Genomic DNA, 26,232 nt, shown 5'->3' with positions numbered 1-26,232 from the left:
CGGGGTGCCCGAGGCCCGGGCTCCGACCCCAGTGCGAGAGGCGTTCATGGGCGCATTTGTCCAGACTTGAGTACCCCGCATCGCGGAGCTTCGTTTTCTCTAACCCCATTAACACTGTTGTAGGAGGGAAAAGTGGCTTGGAAGAAAAAACGTCGCTATTTGCAGTTTAGCATTGTGATCTTCTTTCCCTGGGGCTGAACGCAAGTGTGTGTGTGTGTGTGTGTGTGTGTGTGTGTGGTGGTACACTTATTTATGTTTTATGCTGATAATCCTCTCAGTAGCCTTTTAAATAAGTAGGACTGTTTGGTTGGCAGTGTTGCAATTTTTGAATGCAAAAAAGGTGAGATAAAGTTTGTAGTTTAATTGGCAGCATTTTATCCCCTTAATCTATTGCAGTCATTTATTTGCTCGTCCTTAAAATATTGTTGCAAGACTATTTTAGGATAAGTTCAATTTGAATATTTTTTAAAAAACAAGCTTATGAGGGTTTGATATATTTTGACAAGAATTCTTCATTGTTAAGTGTAGATGTAGTTCAGTGTTCATATGGTGCTTTTCTTGTTTTTGTTTGGCTTGGGAGGAGGACACTAAGTTTAGTATTAGAAATTCTCAAGGATGCAAAAGAGTCTGAATTGGTTTTTTTGTTGTTGTTGTTTTTGTATTTCAGCCACCATCAGAGGTTGAATTATTCCTATAGTTTATTAACTATTTTATAAAGGTAAGGAGTAAAGGAAAAGACCCCATGCACTATGTCTGGTGAAGTTTTTAGCACAACTTTGGCATATACAAAGAGTCCAAAAGTCACCAAAAGAACCACTTTCCAGGTAAAGTATTTAAAATGATTTTACAAGTAAACACTGTGTTAGGAACATTGGATTTGAACTGATTTTAGGAAAAATCCTATATAAAGCTGGATTAAGGCTTACATTCCTTTTAAAATTTTGCAGATGTTTGTGTTTGGGCTCTAGTATTACAAACTCTTCTATGTGTTTAAGACTACCAAATGATAAGTTCTTACTAACTTAAAAGTTAAATCAGCTTTTGGAAGTTGAATAGCAACTTTAAGTTAGTATTTTTATATAAATGTTTTATGGGTTTTCCCTGTTGTAACATAACAACATTAAAGTTTTCTCTGTCCAGTCACTATAGTTTTGAACTCGGCCTCTAAATTTGCAACGTTGATTACATCCATTACTGCAATCTCCAGAAACAAAAGTACCCTCAGTTATCTTATTTGGTATTGTATGTCTCCTCCAACTGAACTGTAAGCTCCACGTGGAGAGTAATCTTATCTGCTATGTGCTGCTTTGAGTCCTGGGGACTCAGGTGCCTAGCATAAGGTTGGCCTTCAGTGAATATTGTTGGATGCATAAAACCTGAGTTTGAAAGCAATTATTAACCAACCACTATTTGTTTAAATAATTAATTCTAAATTTGAGTCCTCCATTTTTTTTTGGGGTGGAAATTGATTTTATTTATTTCATTTCAGGATGAGCTAATAAAAGCAATTACAGCTCGCTCAGCCAGACAAAGGAGTTCTGAATACTCAGATGACTTTGACAGTGATGAAATTGGTATGTGAGAATATGGAAAAGTAAACCCCTTTCCTTCTCTTTGTTTTCTTAGTTATAGTTAGCCATTCCTCCAAAAAAATTACTTATGCTAAAATCATATCTATGAATTCACTAGTTTTAGATTTCCAACTTTTTATTGAGTATAAAGCCACTTTTAATATTCAAGAAGTTGTATGATTGTCCTTGGTTGTTTCTGAATGTGAATATAAAAATATAATTTAGTGACAGTTGGTTTGCAGTAAAACGTTGCCTGTCAGTGATAAACCAAGTTCAATTTTAGGATAAACCCTATGAGCCTTAACAGTGAGTTAATAGCTAGGGCCTATAGAACTAAACTTTATAATGCTTTTTATAAATCAGATTTTTCTTTTTTTGGGCTGTGATAAGGCACACAGTTATAAAAACTCAGTGTATCAGTACCGGTATGATTTAATTTGGTTTCTTTGGATTATGTAAAAATATTAACACTTAAGTGTAAACATACAGGACTCTAAACTTGAAATTCACTGTGTTATACTTTAAGATTCAATGAATAATGCTTATGATTAAATGAATGACTCATTTAATCATTGCTAGATGGTTAACATTCTGTATGACTCTTCTCATAGTAAACTCTAATGAAGTTGTTAACATATAAAAGTTTTATAGTCCAAAAACTAAATATCCCATGGCCAATTGTTATTTTGAGAAACTCTGGATGATTTTTCTCAGGGCAAGTACAATGCCTGACTATTCACACTTGTTAAGTATGTTTTGAATAAATTAATGAAATGTACATTTGCATTTTATAAATGCCAATAAAAACTGCCTAAGTTGTTCATTTCTAATCTTTAAGGTAATCTTTTGATTACTGTAACTTTCCAATCTTTAAGATATACGATCGTAGACGTTTTTCTTCCTTTTTTTTTTTTCAGTTTCCTTAGGCGATTTTTCTGACACCTCCATAGATGAAAATTCACTCAAGAAAACAATAAATGATTTTCATATATCAGATGATGAAGAAAAGAATTCTCCCAAACTGTCTTTTTTGAAAACCAAGAAACCAAACAGTGACGTGATGATAGAGGAGCCAGCCAGCTCCATCAAGAACCACGAGGGAGCGGCGCCGGGCGGTGGGGAAGACAGGGCTGTGACTCCCTTACCTCAATGTCCTGATGAACACCAGGCAACTGAAAAGGAGAAAATTGAAATGAAGCCTAGACCTAGACTTCTTCCAGTCAAAACCACCTCTTCAGGTAATTTGTTAGAACACGATAACTGCATTTGTTGAAAATTTAAGATAATCAGGCACAAAATACCTTCATATGGTAGCTGGTAAATATTTAAGAAGAAAAAAAATCAGACTTCACTTTTCAGTGTTACAGACTAAATCCAAATAATGAAACCACAGAGAAAACCCATGATTCGGATGTCCAGAGGTTTGTTTAGTCTAGCATTTAGGCTGGTGCATGAGAGAAGGCCGGAGTACCTTCGGTCATCCACAGCTCTGCCTCCTGAATCTCCTTGGTCCAGCCTCGCTTCAGTCTGTGAGCCTCAATCTTGTCTTTGGGGATGGGACTGCAATGACATCCTTTCTGATTCTTCTCGTAATACAGATTACACTTATAGCAGCACTGGGACTCGTCCTTAAAACGATCATTTTTGTGCCAGCATTTTCCAGAATATTGTTTGGCATTTATATATTTGAAGGGAGGTGTTGTTTCTGTTGTTTAAAGCTCCAACTTGCCTTTAGAAGGAGGAAGTTCCATTCAGTTTCTCTGTTCCCTAGGAAAGATTCAGTTCCACTCAGTTATCTGCGCGTGAACTCCTGGTGTGATCTGGGATTGCAGTAGTTTCTCCACTATTCTGTTGAGCTCTAGGCACAGTGGAAGGAAGATGGAGTGAAGCAGGAACCAACCCTTCTGAGGTCCCCTGGACCACCACACAGAATCACGGGCTTGGAAGGTTAAGGGTTTTGTGTCTTCCAATCTTCTTTCTTTTCTGTTTTATAGGAATCATAGTACTTGATGTTAACCTTCATAAAAACCTCTTTCTTTTATATCAACATGAACTATTGTACCAGTAAATATTACATACTTTGCATAGTAGATATCACTGGTACAGTCAGACAGAATTTTATTTTGCACATGTATTAGGGAGCCATTCCTTCTTCCCCCATAATCCCATTAACTTTCAAATGAGGACAGGCTAGGAGCAGAGCAAGGAATACTAGAATAGTGTTCAGGACACTGAAAATAACAACAACGCCATTTATTAGTTATGTGTGACCTCAGCCCAGTGTTCTCCTGAGGAGGAGGAAAACACCTGCTCTTCCCATCCCACAAAATTGTTTTAGAATCAGTTGATTCACGTGTAATAAACTGCAAAATGCAACAAAGTTGTGAGCACAAGGCATATGAAACAGAAGTCACTTGCTAAAATGCACCTTCCCAGTGTGCTGAATACAATTTTTAAAAAATGGAGAGAAGGAATCATAAGCAAACTTGGTAAATAATCCAGTAGGTCACCATTCCCCAAGTCCATTCCATAGGTTGTCCATTGGTATTATGGGGAAAACAGAGTTATAGAAAACTTAAACTGATTTATTTATGAGAGAACTTCTGAAAGCTGTTAATAAAGATGCATAGTGACTCTTTAAGAAGGCTAAAGTAGGAAGTGTTCTAGTCTTATTTGAGCTTAGAAATCTATTTTTGTGGATTATATTTATTCTATTTGTCTTGATTCTTAAAAGCTTTTTATTAGGCTAATGAGAAAGTATGAGCATATAAAAGGTAAAAGTTCTACAGGTAGAAGTATATAACTATAACCGTATGATAGATAATCAGCAATAATAAACCAACTTAATACCTTTTCTTTTTTTAACCTGTGGTGAGTTAAAATGAATATAGAAATATTGTATTTTAACCACAAGATGGCACCTAGATTCTAAGTGCTATACACAAATGTGCAGTACTATATATGTGTGTGTGTGTGTATATATATATACACACTTTAATTTCTTTATTGATTTGAGAGAGAGGGAGGAAGGAAGAGGGAGAGATAGAAACATCGATGAAAGAGAACATGCATTGGCCGCCTCCTGCATGCCCCCTACTGGGGATTTGGCTCATAACCTCGGCATGTGCCCTGACTGGGAATCCAACTGGTGACCTCTTGGTGCATGGGTCAATGCTCAACCACTGAGCCACACTGGCTGGGCATATATTTTTAAATAATCATTAGCCATTTGCTATTCAAGATATATAATATAAAAATAATTACCAATATAGGTAATCTTTTACATTTGATTATAAAATATTGCATTTTGAAAATATACAAACTTTTTTTTTCTTTCTAAAAATTTGACAATACTAGAAGTAGCATTTTGGTATAAAATATATTAAAGTCATTATTCCCAGGTTCTTTGGACTAAAGCAAAAAATTTGAGGCTAACGGTCCTAAGATAGTGCCTGGCATATACAATTCATTAAGTAGTCATTGGATATGTAAATAAAAACATGAATGACTCATTCATGAAAGAAGGGATGTGGTTCATGAGCTTAGCTTTATCCTCTTAATTTTCAGACTTTTTCGTACAAGGTTTTGAACTTAATGTTTTTAATGTGGTGAGATGTTGCTGAGTAGTAATCAATGCTTTATAAAAATGTTAGGACCTGAAAGTTTCCTTTGTTCTTGTTTGTCCTCGTGAGCAAATGTCAGCTGGGTAGTGATTGTAGAAAATAATTTTTATGGGGTGTGTCGTTTTTATTTTAACAGTAACATGACCAAAGTCATGAACTTTAGAGTGTGGGTGCTCCTGCTTTAATTAAACAAACTGGAGTTTATGACCATGGGCTCAGCACCTCTTTTTGGCTCATTTTATTTATCTATAAAATGGGGATAATAGTTGAACCACCATTAGGGGTTTGAAGCATTTGAATGAGTTCATGTATTTGAAGTGTTTAGAACCATCTTGGCATAAATTCAGCACTCTATAAAGGCTTTTATGATTCATTTTATTATTTAACTTCCACTCATAAGCAGATATTTATTCGCACATATTTATTGTGAATACACCATGTTATGAGCACTGTGGTGGTTACTAAGAATACGACATCATGTGGTGATGGAAGGAGATTTGACTTTTGGTGTTGAACACAATGCAATCTACAGATGAAACCCATTCCTTACAGTTTTGGAGACACAAGTCTGAGGCCACAGTGCTAGCAGCATCAGGTGGGCCCTCCGCTTGCAGACCTCCCATTGTATCTTTCCGTGGCTGGAGGGGTTAAGGCCTCTTTTATAAGGACACTAAGCCCATTCATGAAGGGTCTGCCCTCATGACCTAATTACTTCTCAAAGTTCCTACCTCTTAATATGCTCACCTTTGGGGTTAGGATTTCAGCCTAAGAATTTGGGGGTAAACAAACATTCAGACCACAGCAAAGACTACAGTTTGGTGGGGAAGTGTACAAAAGGGACAGTAGGAATCTCACGGGAAGGTGGACACCTAAGTTTACCTGAGGGCATCAGGAAGGCTTCCTAGACGAGATGGTGACAAAGGCAGTAACTGGGACAATAATAGTACCCGTAATCAGGACTCTTGGTTGCAGATGACCCAACTGCAACAAACTCCAGTGGAAAGGAGAGTTTATCACCTTACTGAGCATGGATGTCCGAAGACCTTGCCTTAGGTGTGATGAAGTTCAGAGACTCGGTACTTCTGTGTCATCTGGACTCTCTCTCTGCACTCTGCCCTCCCTCCCTGACCCCCTGACCCCCTCATCTCCTCCTCCTGCCCCTGTCACTGCCCCAGGGACTCCACCCATCCCTTGGGCCTGTTTTTCTGTCACTTGGTGTCTTGGTCTCATACAGGGGAGAGGGCCACTAGCAGTCTTCATATCGCATCTTTTCAGCTCCACAACCTTAAAGGCATCTCCTCCGACTCCAAAGAGAAAAGCACTGACCTGCCGACTGGTTGCTGTGGGCAGGGGAGGTGAAGCTTCTGTGATAGCTGTACGGGGGGTGGTAGTGTGCACCAAGCGCCCACCCTTCCCACTGAGCGACGGAGGAGAAACTGTGACCACAATCACAGTGCTGGAGAGGAAGAGAGACCACCTCAAAGAAAACAGACGTGATAGGAAAACCAAAAAGAGAAAGAAGAAATGTTTACACAGTTGTGAATGGTCCCTGAGCATTGCCTGGTACCAGGCACTGTGCTGTGCATTTCGTATATAGAATCTCGTTCAGGTCCCACAGGCAACTCAGGAATTCATTCTTAGCCCATTTTACCAATGGGCAACCAAAGTAGTGGAAGTTAAATGACTTGTGTAAGTTTACAATGCTAATGAGTCAGAGCCAAGATTTAAATATGAGATATGACAATAATCAACTTTATAGAAACACCGAGCAGAACAGTGATTGCCTAGGGCTCGGGGAGGGGAAAGGGAGCTGCTGATCCACAGATACAAAGTTTCAGGATGAATATGTTCTAGAGATCAGCTGTACAACGCTGTGCCTTTAGTTAACAACAGGTATTGTGCACCTAAAAATTTAAGGAGAGGGTAGATCTCATGTTAAGTGTTCTTACCACAATAGAAATAAAAACTGACTCAACACCTTTTCATGCATTATTCAACATTCTGCTTAACCTGTGCCTCAAAAGACATGCAAGCATTTGTCAGGAGGAGAAGCAGGAAGCCAAAATTCTAGGCAGAGGGACCATTGGGTATGGTAGTAGGAAGGGTTGTGACATTGATTCAGAACAGTCATCATCTCTGCATGTCAGGAACACAGATTGTAAAATGGGTGTTCAGTAGATGAGACAACACAAGTAGCCAGAGACAGGACCATAAAAGCTTCTGTGATGTTCATAGGCAATTAAGCTTGTATTCTGTAGGATTGTATGATAGGAGCCATTGACTTTTGTGTAGAGGAGAGATGTGATCTGATTTTCATTTATAAGTATCACTAAGACAGTCACTGAGTAAAGCATGGACGAGGAGCTAACAGCAGGAGTGTAGAAAGTGAGATGCATGAGAGAGAGATTTAGGAAGTAGAATCAATAGGATACAGTGATGCTTGGACATGGGGGAACAGAGGGAGGAAGCTAGGATGACTCTCGGAGTTTGGATTGAACATACAGGGTGTAGCTAAATTTGGCAATGAAACATTTACATTGGTAACAACTGGTATGGCTGTGGAGCCTTCTAGCAGCATTCATAAGCCCATTTATACGTGGCAAGGAGGAAGGTGTCAATTAGTCCAGCTTTGAAATTTTGTCCGAAGAATGCATTGGTAGAACACTGGAGAAATGAATATGCGTAACAGGTAAACTTTAGGCCAAAAGTTTATATAGAAACTTTCTTAATCATGTTTTGAGGGCTGGAAGTGTACCGTCCAGAGACTGTTGTTTTAAACCTAGAAGCAATTGAAATAGTAACTGAGCTGTTTTAATAACTGCTCGAGAAGTTTCACGAATGCAGAGAACAACTCACATCATGGAGTTCTTCATTGACCCTCCAGTGAGAGCTGGCAGTCTGTCCCCTGTGCTGCATCCTCTCCATACTTGTAGCGGCACGTACCGTGGTCTTGTGATTGATTTCTTTAGAATCGGCCCCCTTCCCCACCTGTCAAGTCCTTGGACAGGACCATTGTCACAGTCTTGATTATGAGGTCCAGGAATGTGAGTAATGAGTACAGGGCCCGACAGCAGGGACTCAATAAAGGTTTGATAGATGAGCCCCCCGCATTGTATAGGACACGGTTCTGTTTTGTTTTTTTCAATTTTGTTTTTTTAAGATTTGAAAAAAAAATTTTTTGTTCTTTATTGACTCTAGAGAGAGAGGAAGGGAGAGGGAGAGAGAGACAGAAACATCCATGAGAGAGAACACTGTTGGCCGCCTCCTGCATGCCCCCCATTGGGGATCAGGCCCACAACCTGAGTATGTGCCCTGACTGGGAATGGAACTGGTGACCTCCTGGTGCATGGGTCAGTGCTCAACCACTGAGCCACACTGGCCGGGCATTTTTAAATTTTTGAATGCTATGAGAATTCATAATGTTGAGGAGCTAACTCCTCACAAAACGAAAGTAAACTAGTTGCTTCCAGGATGGCAGCTATTGTTTGAAATTTGGACCATGAACTGTCACTTCTCCGTGGAGCTCTGTGTCCAGAAGGGTTGTGGGCTTCCTCTGGGCTCCAGGACAGACAGCCGCGTGCATGGGCGCAGGAGGGACGGGTGGTGGCGCCTGGGCGTGCAGTGGAAGCCATGGTCGTTTTTTGTACCCCCACCTTAGAGCATTTTATTTTTCAGCAGGAAACAGTAGCAGCCTTGAAGCAGAAAACCACTTTACACCCTCACCTCGACCTCGGAGCCTGTTGAAAAGGCACAGCCTCAGGGAGGACAAAGGTGGGCCAGGAGAAGAGAAAGAAACCGCCCTCTGTGACCAACGAGAGACACATTCTGCATCTTCGTCCCTCCTGGGGCCAAATGACAGACAGCGAGAAGCTGAGAAAAAAGCGTCCTCTGAAGACCTTGATCCTGAGGTTAGCACCCCAGCTGAACTGCTGGGCTGTGTTCTCGAATTCAGGCCTTTGCACCTAATCATGAGAGAGAGAATCTTTGTGCGTGTGTGTGTGTGTGTGTGTGTGTGTGTGACATGTTTTCTTCAGCAGTTGATAAGGAAATGATTTAACGTTTTGTTTCTTCAATATACTGTATTCCATTGAGTCGGAAACTCCATCATTTGGAAGATATAGTGAAGAGATAGCATATTGTTTACTGCCAAGAGAGAATAAGCCATGACACACCAGTACTTATAATCATCTGATTTCAGAGAAAGTAAAATGTGAAAAAACAAGTTGCCCTTTTGAGTCTATGCAATATTTTTTTTATCTTTAATTATAAGAATTTATATTATTTATCTTTGAGATATGTAATTTATGGTATTGATGTACGAAACGTCTAAACCTGTAGAGAATTTTATTTGAACCAAACTGGCGATGATTGCCAGGAAGCAAAATCTCAACAGATTGAGAAAATGCTTTGAAGAAGGGCAGTTTCACAGCTTATCTTATACATTAGATTCAAAGGAGGAGGTTAGGAGGGTCCCGTGAAATCCACTGATGGTAGATGAGGGAGTAGGAGAAAGCAAAGCAGGGAAGTCTCTGGGACTGGAGAGAAAGTAAAACAGACATTGGTGGGTACAGGGTAGTGAATAATTAACATTTACAGCACCTGGGGACGGTATTCAGGAAACAAATAACAGAGGGGTTCTGTGGCCTCTGGCTCTGGTGAGGTGGGTGCGCCCTGAGGATCTGGAAAAGGATATTGCCCTGACATTTCAAAGATACCTTATCTCAGATGCAAAGACAGTAGACAGGCTCACCTAAGGTAAAGATTGGCCTTTATCAAGGAAGCCACAGGCCTAGGATATGACTATTTACCATGACCCCCTTTCAGTTAGGAACTGTATGTTCAAACAGTCCAACATGGTTACTCTCGGTCTCTGGAGTTTATAAGGCCTTACATTTTGTCTGGTATGTCAGCTTTTTTATGACTAGCGTTTGCTTGGGAACTCTTTTTCTGTCATTTTTCTTTCAAACTATTTGTGTCTTTTTCTTTAAGTGACTCTCTTGTGATAACAGTTTGATGTCATGTTTTTATTAAGTCTCACAATCTGCGTTTTAATGGGAGTCCATTTATGAGTCCATTAGACCATTTATGAGTGTTTAGTTTTAATGTCAGTACACTTAGGGCCGATTGGTTGCTGTTTGTTTTCTATTTATTTTGTCTGTTTCTTAATTGATATTGTTGTTATTGTTTCTCTAGAACTCCTTTATTGCCTTTTTAAAAGAGTTAATTACATAGTTTTAATTTTTTGTTTTGATTCCTCTCTTGCATTTTCAGCTATACCCATTTGCATTCTAGTTTTAGTAGTTTCTCTATGGACTACAAGATGCATCTGTAAGTTATCACAGTCTACTCAGAGTTGATACTATATTATTTCACATTCAATATAGAAACCTTGTAATAATAGAGCTCCATATACTGCCTCATCCATCATGCTACTGTGATCAGGAATGTGGACTAAAACCTCGCTTAGTGCTCCCAGTTTCTAGCTGCTGTGACGTTGCAGGACCCTCTGAGACCCTCCCATGCCATGAATATGTGAGCCAAGGGTTTCAGTGAATTTTATTTTATTTTTTTTTATCCTCACCTGAGGATATTTTTCCATTTTTTGTACAGATAGAGTGGGAGGGAGAGAGAGAGAGAGAGAGAGAAACATCGACGTGAAGGGACACATCGAGTGGCTGCCACCCGCACGACCAACCAGGGCCGGGGACAAACTGCAACCGAAGTACATGCCCTTAGCGGGAACCAAACCCGGGTCTCTCCGGACCGCAGGCCGACGCTCTAACCACTGAGCCAAGCTGGCCAGGGCTCAGTGAATTTTATATGCAGATTTTGGGCTTTATGCCCTCTGTGTATGAACCAAACATATTCTCTGATCTTCTAGACCTAAACTCTGGCCTTTGACCCTCTCCCCCACCCCAAGCCAGTTCAGTAAGGCCGCAGCCTTCTAAGGAACCACACCATGGCAGAAGGCCCCGAGGCAAAAAGCTACCACATTACAAATCCCCTCAGGCAGAGCTTTGTCTCTCAAGTCTGCTCCAGTGTGTCAGCCCTTCTGCCATTTTCCCAGGTGGTCTCTGTCTATTGCTTTGGACATAATTTTCTTTGTTCCCAGAAAATACCATAGAAAAAATGAAAATTCATTTATTTTGCAACAAGAGCAAATGTCTTACTTTATCATATCATCACTTTTTGGTTAGATTACTGTCCTATAAAGAAATATTTGGTTTAGACACACAAATACAATTACTTCATTTTAGTTGTAATTTTTAAAATTTTGAGGAAAACTGAAGTATGTGAAATCTGTACTTTTGCAAATCTCAAATATTTGTAAGTAGCTATGTACTTGGTTTTATAATTGCTTTCATTTAGATGACTAGTAATATTTGTTGCTTTTATTTAGATGACTAGTAATATTTGTTTGAAAGTAAAGATTTTTACCTACTGTCTTAGGAAACTAGAGAAATAGATATCAAATATTGATCTTAAATATTTATGAGATTTGACTTTAGAGCAGTAGAAGTTTTAGCAACTGGTAAAAACAAATGTAGAGGCGTCCACTGAAGAACTAGAATAGCCCTGGCCGGCGTGGTGCAGTGGTTAGAGCATCAGCTTACAGACCAGAGGGTTGTGGGTTTGATTCCTGGTCAAGGGCATGTTACCTGGGTTGCAGGTTTGAGTCCCCAGTGGCACATGAAGGAGGCAGCCAATCAATTTGTCTCTCTCACATCAATGTCTCTGTCTTTCTCTCTCTCTCTCTCTCTCTCTTACTTTCTTTTCCTCCCTCCCTCCTACTCTCTTTAAAAAAATCAATGGAAAAAATATCCTTGGGTGAGGATTAACAACAACAAAAAGAACTAGAATAGCTCTCTGGTGACCCCTTTTAATGATCAAAACACCAAGGCTGGAAAGTAAAGCAATATTAGCCTCTGTTAGTTTAACAAACTTTTGGTGTTTCAGCAGTAAACTCTTAGTAATGCAGATTTCAGAGTTATGAAATAGTCTTAATAATGCTGTTGTCTTCCATAAATCTTGAGAACTGAACTTTTTTTTAAATTTTAAGCAGGATCCATGGTTAACAAGTTTATCATCATCATCCCTTAAAGAAAATCTTGAAGATTCCTTTTCACCAGGATCTGAGGAAAAAACATCTATAAAAGGTGATTATATTAGATTTTTATATCTTGTGAATGCTATCGCTTATAATTTTATAAATTCTATTCATAAAAGAAACAATACAGCCCTGGCCAGTTTGGCTCAGCGGTTGAGCATCGTCCTGCGGACCAGAGAGTCCTGAGTTCGGTTCCTGGTAGGGGCACGTACCACAAAAAAAAAATGAAACAATACAGACGAGGGCAAAAGTAGGTTCACAATTGTAATACAAATAAATAATAATGCAAGAATAAACTGTTTCTCATCCTCACAACTGTAAACCTACATTTGCCTACCCCTGTACTTTACGTAGTTACAGGAATAGTACAGGTTGTGTGTGCCTGAGTTTAAATACCAAGCATGCTATTTACTAACCATGTGATTTGAGATGCAGAACTTAATCTCTCAGTGCCTCAACTTTCCCAGCTGCAGTCTCAAAGCTATTATGAAAATTAAGTCATACTCTGCATTTTAGCCACTAGCCCAGCTCTCGGCCCAGCAGAATGATCATGCACGGTGAACTGTTATTCTGTATGTGTTTTTGCAGTAGCCTGCAGTACAGCATAATGGTTAGGTGGGCTACTAGAGTGAGACTAAGCTGGATTGGAATCCAGGCACAACTCCATGAACCAAGTAACTAACCTCTCTCACCCTATATATTGATCTTTTAAAAAATTTTTTTATAGATTTTAAGAGAGAGAGGAATGGAGAGGGAGAGAGAGATAGAAACATTGATGAGCGAGAACATCAATTGGCCGCCTCCTGCATGCCCCGCACTGGGGATTTGGCCCACATCTTGGGCATGTGCCCTGACCAGGAATTGAACCAGCAACCATGAGTCGATACTCAACCACTGAGCCACACTGGCCTGGCTATATATTGATCTTTAAAATGGGGAAAATAAGAGTAACCTACCTCATAGGGTGGTTGTAAGAATTCAGTGGGTTAATAATACGTGTAAAGTACTTTGACCAGTACCTAGTAAACACATAGTGAGTGTGACTGTGAGTTGCTAACATTATTTCTTTTTTTAGTTCTATGACATATAGTTTAACGAGAGCTAAAGGTATAGCTGTTTCCAGGACTGGGTGGGTAATTAACATTTTTTAAAAAATTGTTTTTTCTTTATTGAATTTAGAGAGAGAGGAAGGGAGAGGGAGAGATAGAATCATTGATGAGAGAGAACATTGATTGGCCGCCTTCTGCATGCTCCACACTGGGCATCAGGCCCACAACCTGGGCATGTGCCCTGACTGGGAATCAAACTGGTGACCTCTTGGTGCATGGGTCAACACTGAACCACTGAGCCACACCGGCTGGGCTCGGTAATTAACATTTATTAAGTGATTACTGTGTAGTATAATTTTTGTCATTTTACCGATGAGAAAAACTGAAATACGAAGATATTAGGAAACATACCGAAGGCCAGCGATAGAGCCGTAATTTGACTCTTTGGCTCCATAGCCCTAGTTTCACTGAGTACACTGACCAGCATGTGTAAAGAATCCATTAATGATACTTTGAGTCATACATGCTCTCCAAATGTGAATGTATAACTAATTATAAAGTGACCTTTAAATCTAGCATACCTCAAACTAAGTTAAGAAACGGCTGTAATGAAGGCAGCAGAATTAAGGCATTGACAGTAAGATACAGGTTTGCCCAGTAGGTGGATCCCAATGGAAGTGAAAGTTGGTGACCAACTCAGAAAGCTCTGATTTCTTTCTGTTGAGAATTCCGAAGTCTTGTAGAATTAGAATAATAGAAGTATGATGTTTCTCTTTTTCTCCCTCTCCCTTCCTCTCTCTAAAAATCAATAAAGAAAAAAATATTAAGCCCAGCCCATGTGGCTCAGTGGTTGAGCATCAACCCATGCACCAAGAGGTCACCAGTTCAATTCACGGTCAGGGCACATGCCCAGGTTGTGGGCCAGATCCCCAGTGGGGGGCACGCAGGAGGCGGCCAATCGATGTTCTCTCTCATCGATATTTTCATCTCTCTCCCTCTCCCTTCTTCTCTCACTAAAAAACAGTAAAGAAGAAAAAATTTAAAAAATAAATAAAAAAGAATAATAGAAGCAAATCTATAAAAGCAAAACTGAATCCTCACGTTTTGAACCTGCCCCTTGGAGCACTGGGAGGATAAGTTGTAGGCCTGCCTTCAGTGCCCCTTGGTATCAGAGGCAACACCGTGTCTTAGTGGGAATAAGACTCTTCAGAGGGTAGTCGTATTCTCTGTGTGGTGGACTGGATGCTACTAGAGTTACATTAAGTTTTGGTTCTCCTTGCATCTACACAATTTTTCATCTGCACTGCTAGTAATTGTAGCATAGAGATGTGTGCCTCCTACTTACACAGCCTCTTCTTCCAGCTAAGAAACAGGCGGCTTGTGAAGAGAACAGATATCGCCATCTGACTTACCGAGTTTATACAAGTGCTTTCGGTGTGTCTTTGGTGTAGGGTAGTTATTCCATTCTATTTACTAATGTGATATTTTTTTCAACATGTTAGGTATGCCAGATGTTTTACTAGATTGAGTAACCATTTTCTCTTTTGTAGATCACTTTGGAAAAAAAAGTTTATTCAAGTTGAATGTGATAGTTTTCTTCATACTTTATTTTGCAAGACAAAGGGATTAATGTCATCTAGTGGAAAGCAAATGAATCGGTTATCCACCTTATTAATTTACAGTGGCGTTTTAGTGCTGTTACTCTGTCTCAAAATAGATCAGAATGAAGAATTCACTGAAAGCCATCCTTCCTTGAAATCAGCCAAAAATGAAGATAATTCATTTTTGATAGATTTTGTTACTACTGCACTTGAGAAAACCAAGGAAGGGCAAGTGGCTACTGATGACCTTGAAGAGAAAAAGGAGAAACCTGAACTGATTATGAATGATGACTTAACAGTTGATCCACCACTATCTCAGCATAACTTAAGATCTATCAAGGCAACTGAATCTGCAGAGGTATTTATATAAAATTATACCTTTTATACTATAGCTTAAAACTCAGAATACAACTTCTAAATATTTTGTCTTCCATGTTTGGTATTTCTCAGTTATCTGTGGAACACTCATCTTTCAATGGTGGTACCCTAATGTCAGGTGGTTCTTATTTAATTCAATAGAATTTTAACTTCAAGGAAGATTGCAATGAATATAATAAAACCTTTTATTTCATAAAAATTATCAGAAGTAGCCCTGGCTGGTTTGGCTCAGCAGTTAGAACTTCAGCCTGCAGACCAAAGAGTCCCTGGTTCGGTTCCTGCTAAGGGAACGCACCTCGGTTGCAGTTCGTCCCTGGCCCCTGTTGGGGCCATGTGGGTGGCAACCAGTTGATGTGTCTCTCTCACATCGATGTTTCTCTCTGTCTTCCTCCCTCTCTCCCTCCTGCTTTATCTGATGATAAATGCAAAAATGTCCTTGGGTGAGGATAAAAAAATTATCAGAAGTATATGATCATAATATACTTTTAGATATCTCAGAAATACATAACCATAAGTAAATAGACTTCTATAGGCCTTCATTTAAAAATACAGCCATCTGGAACAATTTACGAGGTTTTAATTAGTGAAAGTTATTTTTTTGGATATCATTTGTTTTTATTTAATTTTATTTTTTTCTTTATTGATTTTAGAGAGAGAGGAAGGGAGAGGGAGAGAGAGATAGAAACATCGATGAGCCCTGGCCGGTTTGGCTCAGCGGTTAGAGCGTCGACTTGCAGTCCTGAGAGACCCGGGTTCGGTTCCCGCTAAGGGAACGTACCTCGGTTGCAGTTTGTCCCCGGCCCTGGTCGGTCGTGTGGATGGCAGCCACTCGATGTGTTCCTTTCACATCGATGTTTCTCTCTCTCTCTGTTCCTCTCTCTCCCTCCCACTCTACCTGAACAAAAAAATGGGAAAATGTCCTCGGGTGAGGATAAAAAAAAAAAAAGAAACATCGATGAGAGAGAACATCAGTTGGCTGCCTCCTGCGTGCCCCACAACCTGGGCATGTTCCCTGACCAGGAATCAAACCAGCAACCTCTTGGTGCATGGGTCGATGTTCAACCACTGAGCTATACAGGCTGGGCAAAAAATGCAGCCATCTGGAACAATTTCCAAGGTTTTGAAAGTTATTTATTTGGATATCATTTTTAAACATTTTATAAATTTTAATGAAAATCTTTAAGAAGAAATGTTTATCCATATCCATACTTATTAAAATGGATGGACAGGGTCATTATCAGAAACATTTTTATTATAACCTTGAGAACCAAACCTGTGGTGTGTAGGATTACTTGTTCCTACTGTATTGCCCCAGAGTGCTATATTTAAAAATGTATGGCATAGCATTTTTAGTCTTTATTTCTTCTGAATTTAGTCTCTTACAGCTGCAGTTAGCTGGTGGCTATGTGTATTTTTTATTGGGAAAGATGACAGTGCTAGCTGAACACTTGTGGTTGAATAGGGCTTTCTTATGATACAGAATATGAGCTTTTTATTGAAATCTATAGAGAGGGTTCATTAAACCTTATTTCAGATATACTGTCCTTAACCACCTTCCTTGGGAAAAAACACTGATGCCAAAGTAGGCATATGTTTGCATCTGTAACGCTAGCACCCATCTGTCTGTATAGAGAAGAAAAGTTATTCCTAAACAGGAAGGAGTTTATTCTGGAATTTATAGACAGGATCTTAGAAATGTATAACAGGTAATTCTAAATGAAAACAGGTAACTTATGTATGATCATAAAAAGTAAAATCACAACATATTTCTTATGACTGAATTTATTCTTGGCTTTGCTCTTAATCACTACTGAGCGATCTTTTTTTTTTTTTTTTTATCCTCACCCAAGGACATTTTTACATTCATCTTGAGATAGAGTGGGAGGGAGAGAGGGAGAAAGAGAGAGAGAGAGAAACATCGACATGAGAGAGACACTTGGAGTGGTCGCCACCCACACAACCCCAACCGGGGCCGGGGACAAACTGCAACCGAAGTACGTGCCCCCAGCGGGAACCGAACCCGGGCCTCTCTGGTCCGCGGGCCAACACTCCAACCGCTGAGCCAAAACGGCCAGGGCTGAGTGATCTTTCTTAAGTCTGAATCAAATCATTCTGCTGCGAAGGATTCTGAATCAAACCATTCTGTTTCTTGGATTCTCATCATGCAAATAAATGCAGACTCCTTACCCCTTCCTCAAGATTCCCAGGGACGCGTCTCTGACTGTGTACTGGCCCCGCTCCCTGCTGCTCACTGTGCTTAGCAGCATTCACCTTTCTCTGTTTCTCGGAGTTGCCGAGCTCTTTCCCTTCTCCGGCTTGCTTACTGCTTCCTTAGCCCTGACTGCTTCCTTCTTTCCACAGCCCTAGTGGCTCCTTCCGACTCTTCGTTTTTCTTAGCTCTGAGGTCAAGCCCTCAGGAAGGCCCTCCCTCACCTCTGTCACTGGACCCTTTCATGAGTCACATCTGTTTGTCTTTTTACTGTCCGCCAACCCTCTCTAAAATGTAATATCCTTTGATTCCAGTGTACTTGACCCCTAGTAGAAGTTTAAGAAACATTTGTTTACTACTGACATTTTGACCTCTGTGCTGGTTGTGGTGAATAATTCATCTCTGGCTTTTTCTGTTTAATAGAAAACAATCGAAGATAGAAATATGAAGAATAAAAAGTCCACAAATAATAGAGCATCCAGTGCCTCGGGCAGGTAATAAAGTTACCATTATTTCTGACTTATGGGTTTACATTCCACAAAGTTAGTTTTCATTGAACTTTTGTAAAGTAAATTGCATTCAGTGTTACTTGATTGTCTCTTGATTTCCATCTCATGAGACAAATGGAGTAGTTTCTTCACGATAAAACCCCTCAGTTGGTTATGTTCTATAATAAAAAGGAATCGAAAAGGATTTTCCACACTCTACGTTGCTTCTGGGATAGAGTTTCTTTTTCCTGTTTTTCCTGCGACTGTAGCTATAAAGTGGTCATAAAGCTGAGGTCCAGCATTATGTTTCTCTATTAAGTGTCTTTTACTAACACATGAAAAATTATACTCAAAGCCTTGAGGTTCTATGGACTAAGTTGTCTTACTAAACACTGATAATATAAATGCTAATTAAAATCTCAGGAATCTTTTAAATGATCATTAATGAAATGATCATTAATCAACAAGAACAGGGATCAGCAAACAGTCTCTGTAAGCTGCCAGTGAGTGTGTTTGTCAGGCCCTGTGGGCCATCCAGCCGTGGTTGTGACTCCTCAGTTCTGCGGCAGCCAGGGAGCGGCCATAGACAATATGTGAATCAATGAATGTAGCTAGCTGTGTTGCAGAAACTTTATTTACCAAAACAGATGGCAGGCCAGATTTTTCCACCAACCCTGAAGTAGAGGATAAGATTCTTACTTTATATTTAGAATGGTTTATGTGACAAAATAACACAAGAAACTATTAAAACCTACTTTATTAATATTGTTTTTCCCCCCACCTAACTTGAGATACAATCCAGATTTCTTTAACATGCTCTACTTACAAATACCTAAAAAGAGCAATTATTTTCCAGCTATATGACTGGAAGTTATAAAATTTAAATTATGTTGAATGTAATTAATTTTCTCTGTATATTAAGAAAAGACTATACATCATTTTCAAAGCAATTATAATTTATTAAGTTAGAATGTAATTTTCAAATATAGTAGTTGTAAATTCTAAGAAATCTTTCTACCAAGTGCAGTTGTAACATTTTATCTTGATTTATTTGGATCTTTTCAGATTAATGACCTCTGAATTTTTGAAGAATTCTAATTCTGTAAGGAGAACTCCGTCGAAAACTACCTCTTCTCACTATTTAGGGACTTTGAAAGTCTTGGACCAGAAGCCCTTACAGAAACAGAACATAGAACCTGACAGAGCCGATAACATAAGGGCAGCTGTTTATCAGGTAAAAAGTAAAAAACAAAATCAATTGTAACAACTAATCACATAAGGTTATCTGTTTATCAAGGCATAACATGACCTTGTCAATAATGATGATTTAATATTTAATTTATTGGGATTGATTTTCCTTTACAACACCTGCACAATCCAAAACCTTTTTTTGCAAAATTATTCCCTTCTTAGCTTTGCTTAATTCATCATCATAGTTTTGTTTTTTTAATTGACTTTTTAGAGAGAGAGGAAAGGAGAGAGAGATAGAAACATCAATGTGAGGGAGAAATATGGATCGGCTGCCTCCTACATACCCCCTATTGGGGATTGAGCCTGAAACCCAGGCACATGCCCTGACCAGGAATCTAAATGGGACCTCTCAGTCCATGGGATGATCCTCACTGTACTGAGCCATACCAGCCGGGTGATCACCATAGTTTTTAAAGAAAGAAATATACCATGGCAATTTATAAAAATATAGCAAAAGAAGAAATATTTTTAAAGTCTGTATATGTTTTTATATTTTTTCTCTTTAAGTTTTTATTGTTATGAACATACAAAGTTTTACATTTTTTTTAGAGTTTATATTTGAATTAAGATTTCTTAATTTTTTTCACAATTATATATTTTTTGTCATACAGAATAATAAACTTTGAAAAGCAGTACATGTGAATTTCAGAGAAGAATGTTCATATATGTTACTATTATATTTAATCTTTGAAGTCTATTGTTAATACTAAGAAAAATAGCAATTTTCTTAATTCTCATCTTTTTTTTTTGGTATTTTTCCTGTGATAGTGCGGGAGGGAGAGAGGGAGGAAGAGAGAGAGAGAGAAACATTGATGTGAGAGAGACACATCGAGTGACTGCCACCCACACAACCCCAACCAGGGCCGGGAACAAACTGCAACCGAAGTACATGCCCTTAGTGGGAACCGAACCCAGGCCTCTCTGGTCCGCGGGCCAACACTCTAATCGCTGAGCCAAACTGGCCAGGGCTATTCTCATCTTTATATATAAGAACATTATCAGAAGAAATGATACTAGTTTATATAGAATTTATAAATTCTGTTTTGCTTTTTAAAATTTTAATCAAATATTTCAGAAGTAGATAAGAATCAAATTCATTTGGGAAACTTCGAATATCATAGCTTTTTTCTTGTTCTTACAGGAGTGGTTAGAAAAGAAAAAAATATATATAAATGAAAAGCACAGAATTAAAAGGATCGAAAGTGAAAACTTAAGGATCCAAAATGAACAGGTATTCTGAAATACAGAAGTGAAAAATATTCTTGATTCTTAAGTCAATGAAATATCTCTGAGTATTTAATACTTCTAAATTTACTGTTTTTTTAAATGGCAAAATAACCTGTATATAAAAGAATTGATTTCTGATTTTATTTGACTGGAACTTGATACATTTTTGGTTGATATAAGTATGTTATAACTGTTTTACATGAAAACATAGATACACAGAGGTTTTTATTTTTTATATGTGTGGAATAGCTTTGGCATTACTGATTATGACCATATTGCTTGTGAACACCTACCTACTTCACTCTTAAAAACTGATTTTAATCTTACAACTTGGCCAAGAATATATAGGGTCCTCAGCAATAACCTTCAGTTTTCCTCTTTCTAACTTGGATTTCATATGTATCTTTAAGACCAACCCTGTACCTGAGCTCTTGACTCACATCTTATAACATGCTCAGTTCTTTCCCATCTTCTAAAATCAAAGCCCTGAAAAAACAAACAAACAAAAAAACCAACACAAAACGTTATGCTGTCTAGCACTAAAATGTATTTAGAAAGAAGCATGTTCCCCAAATGCACAATGCTGTAAGGAGCAGGCCTGCAGGGGGCGTGCCGCACACACCTGAGAACACATTGGCAGCATCTTACTGCCGTGGTCAGTGCCAGACACTTCTCATTTGATCTTCACAACTCAGTGAGGTAGGCAGTCCTTCTGCTTCTAAATTATGTTATCTCCATAAGTCTTTATATCATTTCACGTTAGCCAGTATTAAGGCAAGCACAGGATATTATGAGATTAGATTGAAATAAGTAACATAATAACATACTTGCTATCCACTCACCTACATATTTTCCAGCCTGCCACACGCGTTCAGCATTCGGAATATGTTTATGTAGTAAGAATGTTATGCTTTGATATCAGTCCAAACTGTTCAAAGCAGAGATCTGCAGCTTACTGTGTGATGTGGCCAAATTCCCTTACTCAGACAAGCGTAGTACTTTGCTGTTTTTCTTTTACTTAAATATTTTATTATAAACATTTTACAGTACCACTGAGCCTGTTACAGTCAGTCTACTTTGAAAAAGTTTGTGCGGTACACTTAAAAAATAAATGCACTGCACATTTTAAAATGCAAGTAATAATTCAGAATAAATTTTCCATAAATTAATTTGCATAAACCATTTAAATACATGATCTGCTTTGGAACATCATTTCTATATACGATGCATTTTGAGGAAACTAAAGATAAATATATATGTGTATGTATTCAGCTATATTTGTCTAGCTATTTGTACATACACATAACTGTCTACTGTTTCTCCAAAACAGAAAAGAGCTGCTAAGAGAGAAGAAGCCTTAGCATCGTTTGAGGCCTGGAAGGCTATGAAGGAAAAAGAAGCTAAGAAAATAGCTGCAAGAAAAAGGCTCGAAGACAAAAACAAGAAGAAAACCGAAGAAGAAAATGCCGCGAGGAAAGAAGAAGCACAACAAGTATCTGACAGCTTTAAACGTCTTAATTATTTTCACATATTTAAAATCTAAATTAGTGATTGACTGTGTTTTTACTGATTTTACAATAAAGCCGAAAACCATTTTGAACTTTTTCAGGCTTTTGAAAGATGGAAAGAAAAAAAGATGGAATATCTTAGAGAGAAAAATAAAAAGGAGAAAGAATATGAAAGAGCCAAGAAACAGAAGGAGGAGGAAGCTATTGCTGAGAAGAGGAGGGACAACCTAACCGCTGTGGAGAAGTGGTAATCCCAAATAAGAAGTATTTTGATAGATTTTAATTAATAACACTAGGATTTTTCAAACTTATTCACTTGATACTTACTAATGCATCTCAATCTCATTATTGCAAAAATATAGTAGGAAAATTTTTATTATATGTTCTCCTTTAACTTTCCAGTGTTTTATGCTATCCTACATAGGAATGAGAAAAAGGAAGCTCTTTTCAAAGAAAAGGGAAAAGAGAAAATCAGTGAGAAAAGAAAAGAAGAACTGAAAAAAGCTGAGAAAAAGGATAAAGATAAACAAGCTATTGATGAATATGAAAAGTGGCTGGTAGGTTTTGTTTGTTAATGCACTCATATCTTTCAAATGTACTTTTTGGGTGACATTTCTGTCTCTAATTTCAGTTCTAGTTGTCCCTGCCTATTGACTATTTCTGTCTGGAAGATACCCTGTTGAATTCATTCTCTTCTCCTACATATGTCATATTTCTTTGATTTACTTATTTCTATCAATGCTTCCACTATTCCCTAAAGCGTTCAGGCTTAAAACTTCAGTCATAATGTTCTTCCTTACCTGCATCCCCACAGTTAATTACCTAGCCAGTCACACATATTCTTCCTTTGCAATGATTTTCACATCTAAAATCACAGAAAGCTGACTACTGAAGGTTCGCCAGATTATAAGAGATGGAACTTGGTCATGACACACACTAACACTGAACTTAATGGTAAGAAAGTTATTACGTTTTTTTCTCCTTTGATCTTTCTGATGAACTCAAAGAGAAGGTCTTGTTTAGGATTTTTTTTTTAACGTGTTTTCGTTGATTTTTTAGAGAGAGGAAGGGAGAGAAAGAAACATCGATGTGAGAGAAACATTGATTGGCTGCCTCCTGCACAACCCCTACTGGGGACCGAGCCTGCAACCCGGGCATGTGCCCTCACTGGGAATCGAACCGGAACCTCTCAGTCCATGGGTTGACCCTAATCCACTGAACCACACTGGCCAGGTTGTTTAGGTATTTTTTTTTTTTTTTTATCCTTACTGGAGGACATTTTTCCATTTTCTGTTCAGGTAGAGTGGAAGGGAGAGAGAGAAAGAGGGAGAAACATCGATGTGAAAGGGACAACACATCGAGTGGCTGCCACCCGCACAACCGACCAGGGCCGGGGACAAACTGCAACCGAGGTACATGCCCTTAGCGGGAACCGAACCCGGGTCTCTCAGGACCGCATGCCGACGCTCTAACCGCTGAGCCAAACCGGCCAGGGCTGTTTAGGTATTTTTTAATGAAAGAAATCAAATGAATTTGGGGAGAGATTTTATTTATTTTTCTTTGTTTTTTATATTTCTTATTTGTTTCAGTATACTTATGTTTATAGTTACTTTTCATTGCTATCGAATACTGGTTTCCATTTTAAAATATCAATATAAATATGCATTATTAATTTTTAAATAAGTAATATATTCTTCTGAGTCACTTGTTGACTTCTCTTTTCCCACCTGTGTCCTAACGGTTACCATGGCCTGCATGGCCTCATAATCTTACTCACCTACTTTTTTTTTTATCCTCACCCGAGGGTATTTTTCCATTTTTTGTACAGATAGAGTGGGAGGGAGAGAGAGAGAGAGAAACATCGACGTGAAGGGACACATCGAGTGGCTGCCACCCGCACGACCAACCAGGGCCCGGGACAAACTGCAACCGAGGCACGTGCCCTTAGCGGGAACCGAACCCGGGTCTCTCCAGACCGCAGGCCGACGCTCTAACCGCTGAGCCAAACCGGCCAGGGCTCACCTACTTTTTGTTCTCATCTGGTGCCCCTCTCCCATCTTCCACCAGCTTTTATTCACACCGGGTCTCTGCGTCCGCTCACATGCCCAGTGTTTTCCCCCTTTCCAGAGGCCCGTACCTGTCCTCTGAGCGTGATGCTGTCTTCATGCACATCGCGGGTGGCTTCTCCTACCAACTTTCCACTGTCTTTGTTCCAATGACTTTTCCTGAATCCGCTTATCTTAGAAAGTACTCCCTTTTCGTCTTTAGCAAGCACAACAGTTTGTTTACATGTTTTATAAAAATTCAAATAATTTGAATTGCCTGTTTTTTTGTTTATTAACTGTCTATTTTACAAGTTGCCTAGGGAGAAGGATTGTATCTGTGTATTTGGATTTTATAATAACTTTACACGTGGTGCCCAGTATACTGCTTGACCCTAAGTAGGATCTCAGTGCTCAACAGTTGAGTGAATAAATACAAATTGAAGCAGTATAGTACCAGTAGAATAATGGACCCACAGGCCACCCTAGAACCTAATTCAAGTAAGGATGTGCTATAGGTGTAGCAGAGTAACACTAATTAATGAATTCAAGGAAAAAACAGTTGGGATTATTTATGTGACATTTTCACATAAATCACTTAGAATTCCTTACAGCAATAGAAACTCCAAAAGAATTAAAGTGTTAAATATAAAATGCCAAACAATAGAACTAAAATGAAATAAAATGTATTATCTATCAAATCACATGGTAAAGAGAGGCTTTTTAAAACCTTAAGGTGTTATAAGAAATAACAAAAGAAATACTAAATTTAAAAGCATTAATATATCAAAATAAAAAGTGTAGGTGCTGGTTGGAGGGTGAATTCCTACAGCTGCTTTGGAGAATACATTTTCCAGCAGAGTTGAACATATTCTTTCCCTACAAATGAGCAACTTCACTCCTACACATATACATGGAGAGCATATCTTGACTTACAAGCACAAGGAATAAACAAGGGTGTTTATAGCCGCATTATTTCTGTTCAGGGGGAAATGAGAACATGTCTTCACACAACAATTGATTCATAAATTGTGATATGTTGATATGATGAAATTCTATACATTGGGGAACTAGAGCCACAACTCCATGTAGGTGAATCTTAGAAATATGATGAATTAAAAAAAGGAAGTTGCAATAGAAAATATAGCATAAGTCCGGCCAATGTGGCTCTGGTTGAGCATCAACCCATGCACCAAGAGTCACCAGTTCAGTTCCCAGTCAGGGCACATGCCCAGCGAGTGGGCCAAATCCCCAGGGGGGTCATGCAGGAGGAGGCCAATCGATGTTCTCTCTCATCAGTGTTTCCATCTCTCTCCCTCTCTTTTCATCTCTCTCTAAAATCAATAAACCAATAAGCAAAGAAACACGAGGCTCAATTTTTATTATTTGTAAAAAATCTGAACTATTCCTTGCTGCTGTGGCGTAGTCAACTTTTGCACCCTATAAGTTTATTTCTGAGAACCTGTTCTCAGAAAGTGATCACAAACTTACAGTAATTATTGTCTTTGAATTATGGAATTACAGGTCTTTTTTCCTGGTTTACATAATTCTTTTAAAATATCACTTTTAATGTTTAAAAAATTAAGTGGTGTATTAATACAGTAGGCTTATAAATTATTAATATTACCTAGCTTCTATTAATACCTTTATAACCAATTAAACTAGGAAATGCCATTTAAATATCTTATAACAGATTATTATTTTTTTCATTTATTGATGTCAGAAAGAGAGAGAAACACATCCATTTGTTGTTCCGCTTATTCATTCATTCATTGGTTGCTTCTTGTATGTGCCCTGACCGGGAATCGAACCTGAAACCTCGGCGGTCAGGATGATGCTCTAACCAACTGAGCTACCTGGCGAGGGCCTTATAATGGATTATTTTGTCCCGTTTATACATGTATATAAATTTATTGTTTTCTTTTTAGGAAAAGAAAGAAAGGCAGGAAAGAATTGAACGGAAAGGAAAGAAACGTCATTCCTTTCTTGAAAATGAGGCCCTTCCTCCATGGAGCCCTCCAAGCAGAGCTGTGTTCTCTCAAGTGTTTTGATAATTCTACTTCTTACATTATTTAGTTATTATTTCTATGATGTTAGCCATAGATTTAAAACTATTTGTTAAGTTATTTATAGTTAAAAGAGTCTATTTTAATTAAATTCCAGCCACTTTTGCTGAT

General features: G+C 38.6%; 1 protein-coding gene across 1 annotated transcript; it reads left to right on the top strand.

The window, feature by feature from the left end:
* The first annotated feature begins 695 nt into the window (after nucleotides 1-695).
* Nucleotides 696-26,106, top strand: MAP9 (microtubule associated protein 9). The gene is made up of 13 exons (XM_036240801.1): nucleotides 696-824; nucleotides 1,490-1,574; nucleotides 2,489-2,809; nucleotides 8,873-9,102; nucleotides 12,258-12,351; nucleotides 15,069-15,310; nucleotides 17,963-18,033; nucleotides 19,093-19,261; nucleotides 20,420-20,509; nucleotides 21,836-21,997; nucleotides 22,115-22,260; nucleotides 22,438-22,570; nucleotides 25,984-26,106. The coding sequence occupies exons 1-13, from the start codon at nucleotides 750-752 to the stop codon at nucleotides 26,104-26,106; spliced, it is 1,941 nt and encodes a 646-aa protein (XP_036096694.1). The 5' UTR covers nucleotides 696-749.
* Nucleotides 26,107-26,232: the final 126 nt, after the last annotated feature.

The sequence above is a fragment of the Molossus molossus genome, unplaced genomic scaffold, assembly GCF_014108415.1.
Source record: "Molossus molossus isolate mMolMol1 unplaced genomic scaffold, mMolMol1.p scaffold_m16_p_4, whole genome shotgun sequence".
NCBI lineage: Eukaryota > Metazoa > Chordata > Mammalia > Chiroptera > Molossidae > Molossus > Molossus molossus.
The sequence above is the reverse complement of the archived record's forward strand: the minus strand, read 5'-3'. Positions and strand labels throughout refer to the sequence as shown.